This window comes from Propithecus coquereli, unplaced genomic scaffold (genome assembly GCF_000956105.1).
Source record: "Propithecus coquereli isolate 6110/MARCELLA unplaced genomic scaffold, Pcoq_1.0 Scaffold218, whole genome shotgun sequence".
NCBI classification, from domain to species: domain Eukaryota; kingdom Metazoa; phylum Chordata; class Mammalia; order Primates; family Indriidae; genus Propithecus; species Propithecus coquereli.
The window spans coordinates 2,111,267-2,125,371 of record NW_012146967.1 but is presented as its reverse complement, the minus strand read 5'-3'; the positions used below and the strand labels follow the sequence as shown (position 1 = coordinate 2,125,371).

The window sequence follows — 14,105 nt, the reverse complement described above, 5'->3', positions numbered from 1 at the left end:
CATTTGAATGCATGTCAGGCTCTGCTCTGGGTGTTGATGATGCAAAAAGTGAACTGAGGCTGGGCGCAGTGGCTCACACCTGTAATGTTAGCACTTTGGGAGGCCAAGGTGGGAGGATCATTTGAGGCCAGGAGTTTGAGACAAGCCTGAGTAAGATTGAGACCCCATCTCTACAAAAATTAGCCAGGTGTGATGATACACATCTGTAGTCCCAGCTACTCAGGAGGCTGAGGCAGGAGGGTTGCTGGAGCCCAAGAATTTGAGGTTGCAGTGAGTTATGATGACACCAACTGCACTCTAGCCCGGGAGAGAGAGCAAGATCCTGTCTCAAAAAGCAAAGCGAAACAAAAAAACCCCAAGCCAAAACCAACCAAACGAAAAAAACAAAACGAAACAAAATAACAAAAAAAGTTAACTGAACAGAGACCCTGTCCTTGAGAAGTTCACATTTTGGAAGGAATCAGAGACACATTGTTATGATAGTAAGTACTACTATTTAGCAGGTATTGCTAGGTATTATAATAGGCACTTTAATCTTCACAATAATGTGATAAGTGATTTAACAGAGGCACACTTAGAGAGTTTAGGGAGGTCCTAAATCTGCCCTAGGGGTCAGGAATATTTTCACAAATTGGGTATCATTTCATCTGAGTCAAAGGGGTGTGTGGAACTATACTAGGTAGCTCAAAGGTGGCTGTAGTCAGTAGCGGATTTCAAGGAAGAGGATTTTATGTAGGAAAAAATAGCACAAAGGTTAAGAGACAAATTGTAAATCCCGTAAGGGCTGGGATTTTTGTCTATTTTATTAAGTATCTCTTATATCTCCAATGCTTTGACCAGTATCCGGTTCATTCAATAATTAACCTGAGTGAGTATAAGGGCATCATATGTCTACAGCATAGCATGGCCTGCAGTTCATTATTGCCGGAAAGGAAGACAAAGGCTCAGTCACGAAGAGACCTGTAAACCACACTAAATGTAAGCGATTAGGGCTGATACGTCGATGCTATAACCATAGTATTAAGAAATTCCAGAAGTGCAGGATAGCCTGGCACCTGTCCTGCCAATTACTACACTTCCTCAGAGCATGTACAAGGATGTGGCACCGAAGGGCCAGAATGGTAGGGGTGCCAGCTCCCCACACTCCAAAGTAGGGTTCTCTGGCAGAAGCCCTTTTGAAGCACATGGTTTGGGCTTTAAATGTAAGTGGAGCCTCTTCCATCCCTTCCCCCCCAATTCCCCGCCCAGCTCCAATGCTGACTCTGGAAGGAAACGGGACAGTCTCCAGGTCGTCCCCAAATCCCATAGCAGGAACCCCTGAGCGCGCTCCCATCCGCGGCACCACTCCCTTTCCCTCTGGAACTCGAGAGCGCACGCGCACTTTCCCGAGCAGAGCGCGCGCCCGCGAGCTCCCCGCATCCCCGTGCTCATCCGGGTCTCAGCGAGCCTCAGCCAATGGTGGCTACTCGTGGCCCCCGGGGGCGGGGCTAAGCCTTCCTTCACAAGGGGCCCGGGATCACCGCGGGCGTCTCCAGCGGACCGCGACCAGTCGGCAGAGGAAAGGGGTAGAGGCAGGGAGCGTAGCGTTTAGGCGAGGAGCGACAGCTGTGGGATCCGGTGGCTGCCGCTCCTTCAGAAGCGACTGAAACGCGAGCAGATCGCCCAGTCCGAGCCAGTGTAGTAAACACACTTCAGAAACGTGAGGTGCCGGTGGTCACGTGGGGCGCGCGTCCTCCAGTGAGGAGCAGGGGGCGGGGCCGAGGCCGCTGACGCGGCGGCGGAGTCACCCGGGCAGCTTCGGGACCGGTCACCGGCCGGCAACCGTCCAGCGGCCTCGACCACCGCCTTCCTCCTCCCTCCTCGGTCGTCTCTCCCTGGCCTAAAGATAGCGTCGTCGACAGGGGCTGAATTCTGTCGGTTCCTCTCAAGTGACTCACCTCCGGCGGGCCGTTTTGTCCTCAGGGGCCGCCTTGGTGGGGCGAGGTTTCCGTGACGAACCTCCTGGGGCTGTCGGTGCCCGCTCGGGCCGTCGTGGCGGCTCAAGCGCCTGGAACTTGCTCACGCTCCGGCGGTCCGAGGCCCTCGAAGTTATGCGTCGCCTGCAGGCGGTTGCGGCGGGCGCCGGCTCCTAAAGGGCGTCACACCCGGACTCCGCCGACTGGGCAACCTCCATTCATCTTCCAATTGCGCCTCCAGCGCCCCCGCCTTCTCCGGTCCCCTCCTCGGATTCATTTTTTCCTGTCCCCCCTGTGCCGCCCTTTCCTCACTCCTTGGGTGAGGCGATTCTCCTGGAAACGAAGGCATCGGTTATGAGCCGGACCCTCCTTCCTTGAATTTCTCGGTGGAGGAAGTCAGGGGTGACCCGCCGCCCGCCGCGCCCCTCAGCATGGGGGTGAACGCTGTGCACTGGTTCCGAAAGGGGCTGCGACTCCACGACAACCCCGCCCTGAAGGACTGCATTCAGGGCGCCGACACCATCCGCTGCGTCTACATCCTTGACCCCTGGTTTGCCGGATCCTCCAATGTGGGCATCAACAGGTGGCGGTGAGTTAAAAGCCCGTGGGGAATTGATTTTGGTGTTTAATGAATCGGGTGTTAATGAATTATGTTCTGTGAGCCAAATCTGAGAATTTAGACCTCACACTGCCTTGCTTATGACGTTTAAGAATTGCAGGTGCTTTGAATATTACGTAGAATTGACTTAATAGTTCTCTGGCCAGAGAGCACTCACGACCTGGAATACTTTGGCCTTTATCGGTGAGTTACGTGTCTCTCTGCAGTAATGGGAACTCTTCCCTTGAATTTATGGAGAATTCTTGGTGGTGGAGTTAAAGAAACACCCTCCCAGTCCTTAGTGGCCGGTGGATTAGTTCCCTTGGCCTCTTTGTGGCATTCGAAAAATTTTGGTCTTTGATGTTTACGTTTGTGTGTGTCTAGGTAACTCATAGTATGGAGGAAAATCATTCATTCAGTACATTTGGCTCCAAATCTAGTTTTCTTCCACCTTGAGGTTACTGTAGGAAAAGCAAGGGAAACAACATTATCTGGTTTCTCTTTGCTCAGTTAGTTCTTCCTCTCAACTCCTCCTTGTGGTTGGTTACACACAGCACAGTTTTTCTTTCTAGGCAAAGTATAGTCCTTCTAGGGATCAGAACGCTGGAAGAAATCTTAGAAACATTTTATGAACATTTCCTGAAATACCAGGCCAGATGATTGTTAGGCTTCCCTGGTGGAAATGGAAGCACAAGCTCAGCAGATAGATTGTTGATCACTTACTATGTGCCAGGCACCGATTTAAATGCCAGGGATATATAGCAGTGAATGAAACAGACAAAAAGTCTTGTCCTCTTCAAGCAGAAACTATAGTACTTTAGGTGGCGATAAGTGCTGCGGAGAAAAATAGAGAAAAGGGATAAGGATTACAAGGGTAGGGATGGGGCATTGCAGTTTTAAATACGAACAGGGAAAAGTCACAGAGAAGGTGGCAGTTGAGCGTACTTGAGGTGATGGCATGCAGATATCTAGTGGAAGAGCATTCCCGGCAAAGGGAACAATATATATGGGGAAAGGCCCTGGGTGGAAATGTGCTTGACCTTTGGAAGGAACAGCAGAGGAAGCCCATCTGACTGGAGCAGAATAAGTGAGGGAAGAGTAGTAGATGATGAGGTCAGAGTTGTCATAGAGCCAGACTGCATAGTGCTTTATAAGCAGTTATCAAGGTTTGGGCTTTTACTCAGATTCAAGTGGGAATAATTGAAGAATTTTGAGCAGAGAAGTAACATAATCTGACGTAAGTTTGAAAAAAATTTTTCTCGTTGCGGTTCTGAGAACAAACTGAATTGGGGAGTGGAGGTGGACAAAAAGCAGGAAGACCTGTTAAGAGGCTATTGATTCATCCAGGTGAGAGATGATAATGGTGGAAGTGATGAGAAGTAGTCATATGCTGGTTGTATTCTAACAGCAGAATGTACAGTATCTGTTGGCAGATTGAATATGTAGTGTGAGAGAAAGAAAAGTTAGGAATGATTTCAAAATTTTTGGCTTGAGGAACTAGAAGGATGGAACTGCACTTTGCTAAGGAAGTGAAGTCAATTGGAGAAGCCATTGCGGGGGTGATTGGAGTTCTCTTTTGTTCAAGATTTTTTTTTTTTTTTTCACATTCAAGTGGAAATAGCCAATAGGCAGTTGGATATATCTGGAGCTCAAGACAGAGATCCAGGCAGGAAGTATAAATTTGAGAGTTACTAGTTTATAGATAATCTATAAAGCCATTTATTCATCCATTTATTGAACAAATATTTGTCAAGCACCTCCTAATGCCAGCCACTATTTTAGGTGTAGGGGACTCAACATAAACAAAATAACCCCAAATTCTCACCGTGTTGAAGCTACATTCTAGTGAAGCCATGAGACTGAGAAAATTAAGAAAATGAGTGTAGATAAAAAGAGAGGCAGTATAAGGACTGAGCCTTGACTGTTTTTAATGTTTAGAAACTGGGGAGCTGTGGAAGAACCAGCATAGGAGGCTGCGAAGGAGCTGCTAGTAAAGTAAGAAGAAAACTCAGAAGAGTATGGTGTCTTAGAAGTCAAGTAAGGAAAGCATTTAAAGGAGGAAAGACTGCTTTACCTATGTTAAATGCTGCTGATAGGTCAAGTAAGATGAGAACTGAAAATTAAAAATTGGATTTACCAGTTTGAGGTCATTTATAATCTTTTCTAGAGTGGTTTCAGTAGTGTCAGAGGCAAAATTTTTTTGAAATCACTGAAGCAAAACTCAGCACCAAATTCAGTGCTTTTTGTGTAGCATAGCTCAGTTACGGTTTGTTGTATGAAGTGGTATCTTGGAGTCAGTAATTTTATATTTAAACAGCTTCGTTAATCTCCTTATTGACCATAGGATAATGCCCAAATTTCTTAGCCTGGCTTTCAAGATCTACCTTTTGGCCTGTGTATCTCATCTCTTACTGTTTACAATATGTGCCATCAACTCTGCAGGGAGGGGAACCTCCCTAGTTTTTCTTAGAAGCTATCTTGTATTTCTTTCCATCAATGTTTTTTAGACTTTTGGGTTTAACAGAAAAGCAAAATTTAAAAAAACTACCTTTTGATATTGCCATCATTTCATTTAAAAAGGATTTTTTTTGAGGCAAGGTCTCGCTCTATAACATAGGCTGGAGCTCAGCAGCATGTGCATAGCTCACTGCAGCCTTGAACTCCTCAGCTCAAGCAGTCCTCCTGCCTCAGCCTCCCAAGTAGCTGGGATTACAGGTGCTAGCCACTGTGCCTGCCTAATTTTTACAAATTTTTGTTGAGATAGGGTCTCACTATGTTGCCCGGGCTAGTCTTTTTTTGTTTTTTTTTTTTGAAACAGAGTCTCGCTCTGTTGCCCCGGCTAGAGTGAGTGCCGTGGCGTCAGCCTAGCTCACAGCAACCTCAAACTCCTGGGCTCAAGCGATCCTACTGCCTCAGCCTCCTGAGTAGCTGGGACTACAGGCATGCGCCACCATGCCCGGCTAATTTTTTCTATATATTTTTAGTTGTCCAGATAATTTCTTTCTATTTTTTTTTTAGTAGAGACGGGGTCTCACTCTTGCTCAGGCTGGTCTTGAACTCCTGAGCTCAAAGGATCCACCCGCCTCGGCCTCCCAGAGTGCTAGGATTACGGGCATGAGCCACTGCGCTCGGCCTACCCAGGCTAATCTTGAACTCCTGGCCTTAAGTGATCCTCTTGCCTCGACCTCCCAAAGTGCTGGGATTACAGGTGTGAGCCACCACACCTGGCCAGAAAAGGATATTTTAACATTAAAAAAAAAAGTTTAGAGAACATTGTTTTAGAATAAAGTGCTTTGTGTTGGATAAATTTAGCTTTATGAAAATTCACATTTCTTATAAAAAATTTTACTACATAAAAGTTTATACATCAATATTCACAGAAGCATTATTCATAATAGTAAGTGGAAACAACTCAAATGTCCATCAATTGATGAATGGATAAACAAAATGTGGTCCATATAATGGAATATTATGGCTATAAAAAGGAATGAAGTACTGATATATGCTGTAACATGTATGAATGAACCTTGAAAACATGCTAAGTGAAAAAAACCAGTCACAAAATTCCATGTATTATGTGATTCTATTTATATGAAATGTCCACAGTGGGCAAATATATAGAGACAAAGTAGTTCAGTGGCTGCTTAGGGCTGGGGAATCTGGGAACTTGGGAGGTGATAGCTAAGGGGCAGAGGGTTTCTTTCTGAGGTAATGAAAATGTTCTAGAAGGTGATGGTTGCACAACTCTGTGAATATATTAAAACCCATTTAATTGTATACTGTGCGTCCTCACATGGTGGAAGGGACAAATAAGCTCCCCCAGGCCTCTTTTAGTCCCGTTCATTGGGGGGAGAGCCCTCATAACCTAATTACCTCCTAAAGGCCCCACCTCTTTTTTCTTATTTATTTTATTTTAATTATTATTATTTTTTTGATAAAAACTAGACCTGAAAGGCCCTACCTCTTAATACTATCACATTGGGGATTAGATTTTAACAAATGTACTTGGGGGTAGCGGACACAAACATTCAGATCATAGCAAGTATAGTCTTTATATAATCATTTCTCCTCAATTTAGCAGGTAGTACCTTCTTGAAGTTACCATTTCATTAAATCAGAATTTTATTTTGCATCCCTATCCATGAGAGACACTATTCTTGGTGCTGGGGATACAATAGTGAATAAAACAGAAAAAGTCCCTGCCCTGTGGAGCTTCCATTCTGATGGGGGAAACAGACAATAAAACAAGTATAGTAGGGCAGGTGGTAAATGCCATGGTAAAAGCAGACTGTGGGAACAGAGCCTAAAGGAAATGAGGAAACAAGCTATACAAATACCTGGGAAAAGAGCCCATTTTGCATTCTCCACAGCATAGTTTCTTGTACATAGTAGGCATTTGATAAATTTTGTTTTTAATTTTCCTTATAAGGTTAGGGTTTAGGAAGGGGGCAGCTACTTTATTTAACTTATATGTTAATGTATATCCTAAACTTATAATTTAGAAAAAAATTTCAGTGAACAGTTACTTTTAGTGTTTAAACTTCAACATGTTCATTACACAGTTGAAACTCTCACATAATTTTCAGTTACCAAATCTATAAATATGCCTACGTCCTTACTCACTCTTCCTTATGGTGTATTACTTTAGTGGAATAGATACTGCTGCCTCTACTCAAAACCACTTCCTTTGTCCATGTTCTACGTCAAAGACTTTGTTCATTTTTGATTATTTCTTCTCCCCTTTTCTTTTACTTTATCCCCTTTTTTTAGCTTGTCTCCAATCAACATTTAACATGCTTAAGATAAAGCTCTGTAAAACAAACAAAACCCACAAAAAAGGAACAAAACTTCCCTTGACTCTCCCTATTACTCTCCTGCAGCTTTGTATCTCAGTTCCTTTGTAGCCAAAGTTCTTGAACAAGATATCTGATAATTGGATGACTTCATTTCCTTATCTTCTACTCAACCTTGAACCCACTCCAAACTAAGTAGTCTCCAGTTCCACCCCCACCCACTCTACCAAAACTGTTTTTATCCAAAGGATACTTGTAGTTTTTTCACTCCCTCCCTCTTCTACATTGTTTGACACACTTTGACTACACCTCCTTCTTCTTCCCTTGGCTTTAGTTCTGCTGTCCCCAACCCCCAGGCCGCAGACCAGCAGACTAGTACCAGTCTGTGGCCTGTTAGGAACCCAGTTGGCACAGCGGGAGGTGAGCAGTGAGCCAACAAAGGTTCATCTGTATTTACAGCTGCTCCTCGTCGCTCGCATCACCGCATAAGCTCCACCTCTTGTCAGATCAGCCGTGACATCAGATTTTCATAAGAACTTGAACCTTACTGTAAACCGCGCATGCGAGGGATCTAGGCTGCAGGTTCCTTATGAGAATCTAATGCCTGATGGTCTGAGGTGGAGCTGAGGCAGTGATGCTAGTGCTGGGGAGCGGCTGCACATACAGATTATCATTAGCAGAGAGGTTTGACTACACAATAAATGTAATGTGCTTGAATCATCCTGAAACCACCACCTATCCCCCCACCTCCTGTGGAAAAATTGTCTTCTATGAAACTGGTCCCTGGTGCCAAAAAGGTTGGGGACCACTGCTTTAGTTAGAGGACCCTCTTATGTTTGTTTTTCTGTCAGAGCTATTAGTGTTCTTCCTTGGCTTCTCTTTTCCTGTTTAACCTTTAAATGCCCCTTTGGTCTATGATCTCCATCCTCTTTTCATTTGATATATTCTTAGGCAATCTCATCTCTTCTCATAAAGTCAATTACCATGTATGTGACCAGAATTCTCAAATCACTATCTTTAGCCCAGATCTCTCTCCTGATCCTTAGATGTGTGTGCATGTATGTGTGTGTATCCTATATATCCATTTGCCTGCTTGAATGTATTACCTCAGACTCAACTTGTTCAAAACATCTTCTCCCTTCTATTGCTCAAAAACAAACAAAAAAACCCCAAATTGACTTTTCCTGTGTTTCCTATCTTCATAAATGATACTACCATTTACTCAGTTGCTCAATTTACAGATTAGATTGTTAATTATATATTCATGTATTCCACAAATATTCGAGTCCTTACTGTGTGCCAATCACTTAGTGATTTCTGCGAGTAAAATGATAGTCAACGGGTAATTTCTCTGTCCTCAGGGAGCTTACAGTACAGAGGGGGATTTATTTAGAAATAAAATAATTACAGAAATACATTCATCTCTCTCCATTGCCTTTTTAGCACGTATTACCATCATTGTCCTTCTCTACTTCATTCACTACACAGCAACCAGAGTGATTTTTTTAAAATTGCAAATCTGATGTCATTTAAAGCCAGTTAGTGACATTTCTTTACCCTTAGGTTAAAGTAGAAGAAGCCATAGCATGGTTTAAAATCCTTGTGTAGTCTGGCCTTCTGCTTCTTTCCCCAGTTTTGGATGATAGTTTCACTGAGGCATTTGAGCTGAGGCTTGAAATAGAAGGTGGATCTTAATAAGCAAAGAATGAAGGGAAGGGGATTCCAAACAAAGGGAAGAAAATTCCAGACTGGAGGAAAATAAGGAAAGACACAGTATTCTGATACTGGTGAGGAATCTGATGTAGTTGAATCATATGGTACCTGAAAAGATAGGGGGTGTTGTTTAGTACTTTTTTGGTTGCTAGTTGGTTGCTTGAATCAAAAAGGCTTGACCAAAAAGAGAGATTAGTAGATGTAAGTGAACAATCCAAGGAAACTGGCTTCAGACATATGTTGATGCTAGGGCTCAGAAAATGTCACCAGGATCGAATTTCTCTCTTTGCCTCTCTCAACTTCACTTATTCTGCGTTAGTTTCTCAGACAGGCTGTCCTCTGGTGGTAAAATATAGCAATAATAATAGCAGTTACAGCAGTATAAAGCATATGCGTCCGCCCCAAAAGTCTCCGCAAAAGTCTTACGGCACTTTAGTGGCTCTGTTGGGGCCAGTTTCAGAATCAGTCATTGTGAGCCTCTGATTGTCTTAGCTAGAGTTGTGTGCCTCACTGTGGAATCAGCTTAACTGGACGGAAGTAACTAAAGTAGAATGAGTAGGAAGTAGGAGGATACCCACATGCCTATTATATAAGAACTCAGATCAGAAAGTGGGTACAGTTCAGAAAAGCTTGACCCCTGTTTGGGGAAATACAACTTTGGCAGCTGAGTGAATAAATAGAAGAGAGAGACAAGATACCAATTTGGAGGCTTTATCAATAGTTCAGGTGAAAGGTAATATGGGCTTGAACTAGGGAAAAGGCTATGAGGAAGGGGAAGATGCAAGAGAAAGGTTGTAGAGATACAGTGGATAGCTCAGGACCTAGGTGACTGCCTAGAAAAGACACTTTCATACAGGAGTAGGGTAAGGGAGAAAAGAGAATGTGCGATCCTCGTGCTTTGTTCTCGTGTGACAATTAGACATTAACTGAGTTAGGGAACACAGGAATAGACCATATTTAGATGAGGAAGGAGTGAGTTCAGTTTAAGTCATTGGTGAATTTGAAGTACTGGTAAGATACCAACATGGGAAATGGAGAAGATAGGAATTTAAGTCTGGGATTATAGATGCTGGAGCTGTGCATGTGGGAATAATTCCTGTACAAATAATGGATGAAGCATGACTAGATAAGATTGGATAGAATAAGGCCCAATCAAAACCTTGGTGAATGCTGTATTTAAGATGAATAGGAACTGGTGAAGGAGACAGAGGGAATCACTCAGAGAGGTAGAAGAGGAGCCAGGAGGGTGCTGTATCATGGAAACTGAATGTAGCAAGAATTTTTTTGCATTGTGCTAGAGAAGTCAGATTAGGATGAGTTTTGACAGTTATGCAGGAAAAACTGTCGAAGACTTGGAAGTGGGCAAAGGAAAAAAATTATTGCATATGTAGAATGCTAGATTTTGTTAGAAGACCCTCCAGGAATGATATGATTCTGAATATGCATCTTTGTCTTTAATTGACAAGGGTGTTTTACAACTTGATAAAAAGGAATAGAAGTTAAATTGTAGAAAACTGATAGCAGTACAAATGTTTCCTGCCCATACCAATCGATGCAAATTTTATGTGGTACAGGTGAATTTTGTACAGTGGAGAATATTAAATCAAATTCTCATTTGAACCAGTTTCTTTTTGTTGTTCTGTTTTTAAGTGTAAAACAAAGTTTATTGAGGAAGGACAGGATAGGTTCACAGAACAAGAGCCAGATAAATTCACCATAGATGATGAACAGACTCCTTTGTCGTAACAAGAGGGCCTGAACCAGTTTTAAGATCTTATTTATTTCTTCATTAGTTAGTGAATTAAATAAAATCTTTGCCACATATTCATTTCATATTTGTATGAGTCATGATTCTACCATTTTGAAAATTAACTGTTACAGAGGCCTTTGGTGTACTTGGAGAGAGCACTTCAATGTAGTTGTAAGGTTAGAAATCAGATTGTATAGAAATTTACCAAAAGTGTGTGTGGAGGTTGAGGGGAAAGAGTGGGAGAGATGATTAAAGGTTGGAATGTGAGGGAGAGATTTTATGGGAGAGGTGAGAAATGAGCTAGAGGCATAGGTTCTAGACAGGCTGAAGAAAAGTGAATTTTGGTCAGGTCAGCAGACGTATAGTCAAAACTGAATATAGAGGATTCACAGGATGATAAATAGGAAATAAAATATATAGATAAGGTAAGGCTTGAATGTGGAGTTCTTTGAATGACAGACTGAAGTGAGTTTAGAACATCTGGCTATACAAAGACTTAGGTTCTAATCCCTGCTTTTCTATTAAGTAGCAGTGGGACTGACCTTGGGTAAGTCACTATTCCTTCATTTGTTCATTCAGGAAACATTCAGTGATAGCCTATTATCTGCTAGGTACACTGTGCAAGGAATTGGGGATACAAAGATGAAGGCCATGGTTCTTGCCTATAAGGAAACTTTCACCCCACTAAAGGACAAATAATTAAAATATAGAATGTTAAAAGGAAATTCTGTAGAAATATGCAAAGATAATTGTGAGAAGACAAAGGAGAGACAACTTTAGGGGCATAGGGAAAGGGTTAAAGGTGGTAGATGTGTGCTGGAGATGTGTGTGTGTGTGTGCGCACGTGTGTGTGTTGGTGAGCACGGAGTGTGAGATACTGGTTTGAGAGAGAAGGAGTTCCAGAAAGTTCCACAATGCTTCTTCTTTTTTTTTTTTTTTCCAGCATATTATGGGGGTACAGATGTTTAGGTTACATATGTTGCCCTTCCCCCCCCCAAGTCCACAGTGCTTCTTGATGAAGGATATTCATGAGTTGGTGTCCTTATATGAAAAGGGAGGTACTAAAAAAACCCTCTCTTATCTGATACCATTGGGACCTGCAGTTATTTGAAAAAGGCTATCAAAAAACAGCACATACAAAAATGTGCATTAATTTGATAATTTTTCATTTAGGGCTTAATTTAACTTCTTGGTTCTTCTCACTTCTTTATTCACATTTATTCCTTGTGTAATCTCATCTAGTTCCATTTGAATATCTGATGATTTCCTATTGTGCATTTCCTGCACTGACCTCTGTCTTGAATTCCAGATCAGCATATCCAGTATTTTTATTTGGATTCCAAATAAGCATATTAAGCTTAATTTTCTCCCTATCTCCCCCACCTCTAATGATTTCTCTATATCACAATAAATGGCAACATTCACCTAGTTGTTCTGCAAAAACGTAGGAGCCACCCTTTCTTCATTTCTTTTGATCCCATACCCCGTATCTAGTCCTTCAGCAATTATTATAGCTTATCCTTCAAATTAAATCTCATATCCATTCAAATATCACCCTTTCACTGCTACCATACTATCCAAGCTACCAGCATTTCTTGCATGACTACTGTAATAACCTTCTAAGTTCTCTACTTCCATATTTGTGCCTGCTTTCCCTGTCCCATGTGGAAGCCAGAGTAATATTTTAAAAACCTTAATCAGATTGGGTTATTCTTATGCTCAGAATCCTCCAGTGGCTTCCAGGACCTTTACATTTTCTTCATCTTCTGGAACATTATTTCCTCAGACCTTAGTATGACTCATTCCTTCAGTGCTCCTTCCTCAGAGAGGCCTTTTCTGACCATCCTATGTAAAATAATTACTCCTATTCCTTCCTCCACCTACCACCTTTCACTCTCTATGTCCTTACTTGTTTTATTTTTTATGGCACTTGTCACTACCTAAAGTTATATATTTGTTGATTTACTTTTTTGTTGTCTTGCTCCTCCACTAAATTACATAAGAGGGGTCAATATGTGTCTTAATTGTTATTGGCTCCTCAACCCTATAACAGTGCTTCTCAGTGGGTGGTTCAGGACGCCTTTTGGGTCCTTGATACCCTTTCATGGTGTCTGTGAAGACAGAACTATTTTCATAATACTAACACACAGTTTGACTTTCTCAGTTATTCCCTCAGTTAGTTGAGTTTTCCCGAAGCTACATAAGTGATGGCATTGTTGCTGTGATGGCTAATGGAATGCATGCTGCTGTATTCTTGTTTTAAATTTTCTTCAGCTTTAATTTCTCACATGGTAAATCTTAACAGTTATTACCTACAAAACAAAGCTCTTTGGGGTTACTCAGTAATTTTTAAGGATATTAAATACCCTGAGATCAAAAAGTTTGAGAACTGCTGTCCTAAAACAATACCTGGCACAGAGAAGATGTTCAATATGTCCTTGTTGACTGCATGTATAAATGAGTATTGTTCTGATTTTGTTGATGAGGTTTCAAGTTGGCTTTCGTGCATAAATCATACCCGTAGTCTGATAGCGCCTATCATTTTCTTTAAAGTTGATTAAAAGCTTAAAGACCTTTGTAAAGCAAACTTGAGTACAGAATTTCTTTAGTACATTTTTTCTTCCTATCTACATAGCTGTCTTATCCACAGATAATTAATTAGACATACTTTTTCGTGATTCACCTTTTATTGAGCCTTTTTGAAGCATTATATTTAGTTTTCAATAAAATAGCTTTCGTTTTTATACTCATTTTATCGGTTTATATAAAATTTAATTAAATTATGGATTGTGATTGTAAGTTCTGCTGGCATAAATAGGTTTGAGAGCCAGAATTGACTCTTGGTACACGTGGAACTTTAACTGATTGGAATGGGAATCAGATGTATTAGAAAGCAATATCCTGTTTTGGCTGGGCAAGGTGGCTCACACCTGTAATCCTAGCAGTTTGGGAGGCTGAGGTGGGAGGATTGCTTGAGACCGTGAGTTGGAGACTAGCCTGAGCAACTAAGGCAGGAGGATCCCTTGAGCCCAGCCATCTGAGCTTGCTTTTAGCTATGATGACACTGCTGCACTCTACCCCTGGGCAATAGAGTGAGACCCTGTGCCAGAAAAAAAAAAGAAAGAAAGAAAGAAAAAGAAAGCAACAGCCTATTTTATTCTTTTCAAATTGAAATTAACCATGGCCATTGGTCAAAATGGCCTCTATATGTTTTACACAGGGCACAGAGGGCATTTAGTTATTTGTGTGAAATGATAAATGGGAGGTAACAAGATGTTTTAATGTATGTTAATTAC

The 14,105-nt window shown here is 41.9% G+C and overlaps 1 protein-coding gene across 1 annotated transcript in view; it reads left to right on the top strand.

The window, feature by feature from the left end:
- The first annotated feature begins 1,738 nt into the window (after window positions 1–1,738).
- The window catches only part of CRY1 (cryptochrome circadian clock 1), a 63,265-nt gene continuing 50,898 nt past the window's right edge, over window positions 1,739–14,105 (top strand). The window contains exons 1-2 of the mRNA XM_012644699.1: window positions 1,739–2,544; window positions 4,898–4,949. Of these exons, the coding sequence (XP_012500153.1) occupies window positions 2,387–2,544; window positions 4,898–4,949 (210 nt within the window). The 5' untranslated portion in view covers window positions 1,739–2,386. The remainder of the gene's footprint in view (window positions 2,545–4,897; window positions 4,950–14,105) is intronic.